General features: G+C 42.4%; 1 protein-coding gene across 1 annotated transcript in view; it reads left to right on the top strand.

The window, feature by feature from the left end:
* The window catches only part of LOC119430390 (zinc finger protein 850), a 31,772-nt gene extending 27,440 nt beyond the window's left edge, over positions 1-4,332 (top strand). The window contains exon 9 of the mRNA XM_037697794.1: positions 3,819-4,332. Within this exon, the coding sequence (XP_037553722.1) occupies positions 3,819-4,328 (510 nt within the window). The 3' untranslated portion in view covers positions 4,329-4,332. The remainder of the gene's footprint in view (positions 1-3,818) is intronic.
* Positions 4,333-6,720: the final 2,388 nt, after the last annotated feature.

The following is a 6,720-nucleotide window of genomic DNA, read 5'->3' as shown; positions in this document are numbered from 1 at the left end:
AAAAAAAACAGCTAGATTCCAAGACAAATGTATAAAACTAAAAACAGGAACATGTCAGCATTGGTCCCTGCCAGGAGTCCAACAGATTCTTAAAGCCACTTAGAGAGGTCAAGGTCGAGAGCTTCAAATCTTTTTGTAAGATATTCCAGGAAACAGGAGCGGAGTAGGAGAAGGCCCTTTTGCCTAGTTCAGTCCTCACTGAGGGAACACTGCAGGTAATAATGTCCTGAGAGCGCACTCCGTAGCTGCACTCACGCAGAGACATGTAGGAGGAGATGTATGAAGGCAGCAGACCAAGAAGTGATTTAAAGATGAAAATTAGTAAGCTGTTGGGGGAAGAATCAGTTTTGTTGTGTGCTTCCTTGACTGACGAAGCCTTCTGGATCGAAGGCGAAACGTTTCAGCACCAAAAAAAAAAAAAAAGAAACCGTCCAGATGACATGACTGAAAAATGTTGGGTATACCTGGATTATTGAGCATGGACTTTGTTGTTACTCTTCCTGTTACTTTACCGCAGTGGTTTGCGTGTCTGTTTAGTAGCTCCATCATATATTCTGAATGATGACAGAGCACGTAAGACAGATGTGTAAAACTTTAATTATTATTCGTGTTATATTTCACTGTTCGGATCGAAGGAAGACAAAAAATGAGGAACGTTTCTATCGGACCCTTTTAGTGTAACACCAGCGGAAGTAATTAAGGCGCTAGCATCGTTAGCATAGTTAGCTCTGTGTTTGTGGCTGTTCATGTGTGTGTGAGAGGTGAATGTGTTGAGTGTGTGCAGCAACAATGTCTTCAGTTCAGTCTCTGAGAGAGTTTATCAGCGAGCGACTAACTGCTGCTGCTGAAGAAATATTCACAGAGTTTGAAAAAACCATCGTCCGGTACGAGGAAGAGATCGATCGTCAGCGCAGACTGCTGGACATCAGCTGGAAACTACACAGAAGATCAGGTATTTTACTAAGAACAGAATCGTTACAGTCTGAGCTGATGCACCACGTTACATGATATTCTTGTTCTGGCTTTTCTCTCAGGGGGTTCCACAGGGAGTCCTCCATCTCTGTCCTCTGTCCTCACTCCATCTACCTCCATGTCCTCTCTAACTACATCCATATGTCTCCTCTGTCTTTTTCCTGGAAGCTGCATTTCTAACATCCTTCTACAAATATACCCACTGTCCCTCCTCTGGACATGTCCAAACCATCTCAGTCTGGTCTCTAATTTTATCTCCCAGGTGTTCAACCTGAGCTGTACCTCTGATGATCTCATTCCTGATCTTCTCCATCCTTGTCTTTCCTAAGAAGAACCTCAACATCTTCATTTCTGCCACTTCCAGTTCTGTCTCCTGTCTTTTAGTCCATGTCTCTGTCTCCAGACCATACAGCATAGCTGGTCTCACCACTGTCTTGTAAACTTTTCCTTTGACCTTTGCTGACACCCTTTTGTCACAAATCACTCCTGAGACTTTTCTCCATCACTCCATCCTGCCTGGACTCTCTTCTTCACCACACTCCCCATGTTCCTGGACAGTGGACCCCAAGTCCTTGAAGTCCTGAACCTTTGTGACCTCTGCTCCTTGTAGCCTCACTGTTCCACCTCCTCCCTCTCATTCATTCATTCAAGTTTATTTGAACAAGGAGTACAATAAATGACGTTACATGATAAAAACAAAACAACCGTTGTTTTGTACAAAGGTTTTTTAGCCACTGGCTAATTGCAAACAATCCTTGGTTGGCCTTTTAGATAAAAAACTGCTAAAATAAAAAAAAATAAAAAAACGGCTAAAATAAAAATTCACACACATGTACTCTGTCTCACTACGGCTGACTTTCATTCCATCCATCCATTATCTTTTGCCCTCTCTTCCATTTTGGGTCACGGGGGTCGCTGGTGTCCATGTCCAGCAATCACTGTGCGAGGGGCGGGGGACACCTGGACAGGTCTCCAGTCCATCACAGGGCCACATAGAGACAAACGAGACAAACAACCATTCACTCTCTCTCACCTAGGGACAATTTAGAGTTACCGATCAGTCTAACATGCATGTTTTTGGTCTGTGGGAGGAAACCGGAGCACCCGGAGAAAACCCACGCATGCACGGAGAGAACATGCAAACTCCACCCAGAAAGGCCCCTGGACCGGGATTTGAATCAGGGACCTGCTCGCTGAGAGGCAGCAGCTCTACCAGTTGCGCCACCGTGTTGCCCTTGACTTTCATTCCTCTTACAATTTTCAGTCAGGTCCTCTGGACGGTTTATTTTTTTGTTGTTACGTTTTGTTCTTCATCCAAAGGACTTCTTCACTCTGAGGAGCCATCAAACAAACCAATTCCCACAAACAGCATACTCCATAGTGGAAATTAACAGTTTGCTGGTGCTAAGATGGCCTCCGGGGCCCGCCCTCCCCAATGTATCAATCAAAACCAATGCAGACATGTTCCTGTTTTTAGTTTTCTACATTGATTTCAACCTAGCTGTTTTTTCCAACAATTTTCATTCAGGTCATCTGGACAGTTTCTTTTTTTTTTTTGCTGAAACTTTTCACCTTCCATCCAGAAGGCTTCATCAGTCAAGGAAACGCACAACACAAAACTGATTCTTCCCCCAACAGCTTACTCCAAAGTGGAACAAACCAGTTTTGTGGTGCTAACATGGTGTCTTTGGCACGCCCCCTCCTCCGGTGCCGGCCATCTTCCTTGTCGACAGTCATGTCAAACTGGTTCATAGCCAGTAAAGTCCATGCTCAATAATCCAGGTATACAATCCAACAATTTTCAGACCATCTTAGCACCAAAAAAACTGGTTTGTTCTACTTTGGAGTAAGCTGTTAGAGGGAAGAATCAGTTTTGTGTTGTGTGTTTCCTTGACTGATGAAGCCTTCTGGATGGAAGGTGAAACATTTCAGCACAAAAAACAGAAACCGTCCAGATGACCTGACTGAAAATTGTTGGATTACAATAATCCAACAACAGGTATACATACCTGGATTATTGAGCATGGACTTTGTTGGCTAGCTGTTTTTTGTTTCATTTTTAAATACCATTTTCTTGCACTTGTTCTTCTCACTTTGTATACTTCCTTTTATGATTGTCCACTGTTGTCATCACTTTATTAAAATCAGGTCTCTCTTGTGAACGAGTCCCTGTGGCTCAATGGGATTAACCTGTATAAATAAAGGTTGAATGAAAAGTGGTAAAAATTATGGACTATTAAAGGCATTATTGATTCACTGAGTCAGATATTTACCTCAAACATGTTTTTTACAATTTCAACATTTTCCAAATTTTATTTAAACACGTTCAATGATTGAAGCAAAATGTGCTTTTTTATAGTCACAAGAATCAACATTTAATTTTGTTTTTCTGTCCAGATCTTCCTCAACACAATGTCTGGAATGAGGGGAAGATTCTCACTGACCAGCACCAGGAACAGAACTTCAATTCAGACCTGGAGGAACCAGAATCTCCACTGATTAAAGAAGAGCAGGAGGGATGTTGTATTGGACCGGATGAAGAGCAGAAAGAAACTGAGGAAGGAAACTACTGGGCACCACACCCAATCTGGGACCAGCTCCACTCTCAAAACGTGTCTGAAGCTGATCAGGAACAAAGCAGAAATGAAGATGCAGGATCAAGCAGAGATGACCATCTGAAACTAAAGAAGAGAAGTCCACAAACCAGAAGTCACATTGACAATGTAGACAGTCCAGAACATAAAACATCTCACCCAGGTGACAAACTGTTGTCTTGTGAAATGTGTGCGAAATGTTTCTCTCCGAATAGTAACTTGACTGATCACGTTGGAACTCTCACAGGTGAGGTTTTCACATGTCAGACCTGTGGAAAAAGTTTTAGTCATAAACGTAACTTAATTGCACATGGGAAGATTCACACCAGTGAGAAGCCTTTCTCATGTCAGAGCTGTGGAAAAAGTTACACTTATAAAATAAGTTTAAAAATGCACATGAGGACTCACACCGGTGAGAAGCCGTATTCATGTGAAATTTGTGGTAGATGCTTCTCTTACGGTAATCAGATCACTGATCACATGAGAACTCACACAGGTGAAAAGCCTTTTACTTGTGAGACCTGTGGAAAATGTTTTAGTCAGAAGCGTAATTTAATGGCACACATGAGAACTCACACCGGCGAGAGGCCTTTCTCTTGTCAAATCTGTGGAAAAGCGTTCAGTAAAAACAGTAATTTAATCACACATGTAAGAACTCACACCGGTGAGAAGCCCTTTTCTTGTCAGGCCTGTGGGAAATGTTTTAATCATAGAGCAAGTTTAAAATCCCACATGAAATGTCACACAGGTGGTGAGGTGTAATATCTCAGACTTTGGGGGTTTGTTAAAGGTGAAGTGACAAAATATAAAAATGAGTTTTCACGTTTAAACGCAACATTCCAGTTGACAATTTCTCTAATTGGCGATTTTAATGATTTGTTTTTAGCGTTTTTGTGTCATCATCACAGAGTGGGGCGAATGTGAGGGAAGAGTTGCCGTCCTCGGTTGATGATGTCACTGCCAGCTGCGAGAGAACGCTGTAGGACAAGAAACGAGGTTACGGTCACACAGTTTATCAGTGAAAATAGAAGCAGAAGACTCCGTAGAATACAAAGAAATGCCGGAACATGTTGAAGGTCAGCCATAGCTGTACGAACCTGAACCGACTGCTGGGTCTCCTAAATCAAGTCGACTCCCACAGATGTGGATTCAGATGAACGCTGCCACGATGACGAGCCCCTCGTTCTCACGGTGAGATTAGTTTTAGGCTGAATAATGAATATTTACGCTCTCTCTGTGGTGTCTTCCTGCCGCTTGACCCGGTTCAGGCTGTCAGATCCGGTCAGCTACCCTCCATGTACTCCTAAACACAGGTTTGCTCAGGGCCCGTCAAACAATTGAACCCTTGACACTCGAGAGACAAAATTAATAGCCTCTATGTCTGTGCAGTTGCTAACAGATTGTTTTACTAGACTAGACAAACGAGACACTGATTTTTATGTCATTTTATACATTTTTGTTCTTTTAAATCGTCTTTGGTTCGGTAGTTTCTAAGTGAACCACTGTGTTTACAAGCGAGCACACAGAGGAGTTGACTGAAATCTGCCAGCTCCCGGTCGAACAGCACCAAAACACCACGGTAACCTCAGAACGTGAAGAATATCCAGTGTCCAACCTAAAACTAACTTCAAAGTGAGTTCTTTCTTTTTTCAACAGCATCTCTGTCAACTTTCTGTTTGTAAGGAAAAATAGTTGTGACAGCTTCTGGCAAAAGTTCTTGCTCTGTACATCAAGCGTTCTTCAAAATGGTGGCTGCACAGTTGGTCACCTGACTTTGCCTTGTCATTTTCACGCCGGAGCTGAAGTAGCCATATCAGTCGAACTTTGTTGTCTTTCTGGAAGGTGGAGAATTAAACACCAGTTGTATAAAGTAGGGTGCACCAGAAGAAGGTGTGCAAAAATATGTTGGGTATGTAAGCTGAGAGTAATGAAATTTCAATCCTGTGTATTTCCTGTACATATTGCAGTTTTGACACTAAAGTTGACCTTGACTTGACTTTGACTAAATAAATTCAGCTCAGAAAGTAGTTATTTAAATGTTTTTATGTTCAATGTTATAAAAAAATAAATAAAAACCCTTTGATGTACATTGTTGTCTCTGTTCCTTGTCACTGCAGAGTTACTAACGAGTCATGATGACAGTTTGTGGAAAATGTGGATGACTGAGAGACGCCCTGAAGTTGAAGCAGAAACAAAAAGAGCGCCTCCCGATGGCCGGCTGTAGAGTAGGTTTTAAGTCGTGTCCTCCATCTTGTTTTGGAACTGAAGGTACACCTCCAATATATTGCTTTTCAAAATATAGATTATGCCTTTATTAGTAGTTCTTGGTGCTTTGTTCCATGGTCACATGCCGTCCTTGCTGATGACCCCCCACACCCCCTCCCAATGTCACCGCTACGCTATTGGGATGGTGTGCTGCAAACCAAAAAAAGTGTAAGTGGGCATCACGGTGGCTCATTTGGTAGAGCTGTTACCACTAAGCAAGATGGTTGCTGGATTGAATCCTGGCCGTGAACCATTCTGGGTGGAGTTTGCATGTTCTGCATGGGTTTCCTTTTGGGGTACTCTGGTTTCCTCCCACAGATGAAAAGTGTTAGGCTGCTTGGTAACTAATTGTCCCTAGGTAAGGGTGAGAGAGCGAATGGTTGTTTGTCTCTTTGTATCCATGTGATGAACTGGAGACATGTCCAGGGTGTCCCCGGCATCTTGCACAATGACTGCTGGATAAGGACATCAGCGACCCAGAAAGGTAGAAGCAGGTAAAAGATACTGGATGGATGGAAGTCTGCTACTGGGAGATTGACACTTTGAAGCCCCAGATCATCACAAAATGTTAGGTTGGGAAAAGTGAAGCACCTACATCAAGGTTCTTTATTTGTCATTCACACCACATGTGGAACATGGGGTGGAATGAAATTGTGTACATCCAACAAAAGTATTAAAATAAAAACAGTAATAAGATCTAAGATATGAACTAAGAAAAACATCAACTAAAAACACTATAAGCACTACTAGCATAGAAACTACGCTGAACAGCAGCACGAACATGAGTCTGTGTGAAGATGAGTATGAATGAACACGACAACATGAAACAGATCAGCAGCAACATGAAACAGATCAGCAGCAACATGAAACAGATCAGCAGCAACATGAA

This window comes from Nematolebias whitei, chromosome 3 (assembly GCF_014905685.2).
Source record: "Nematolebias whitei isolate Nwh7 chromosome 3, NemWhi1, whole genome shotgun sequence".
Lineage (NCBI taxonomy): Eukaryota > Metazoa > Chordata > Actinopteri > Cyprinodontiformes > Rivulidae > Nematolebias > Nematolebias whitei.
The sequence above is the reverse complement of the archived record's forward strand: the minus strand, read 5'-3'. Positions and strand labels throughout refer to the sequence as shown.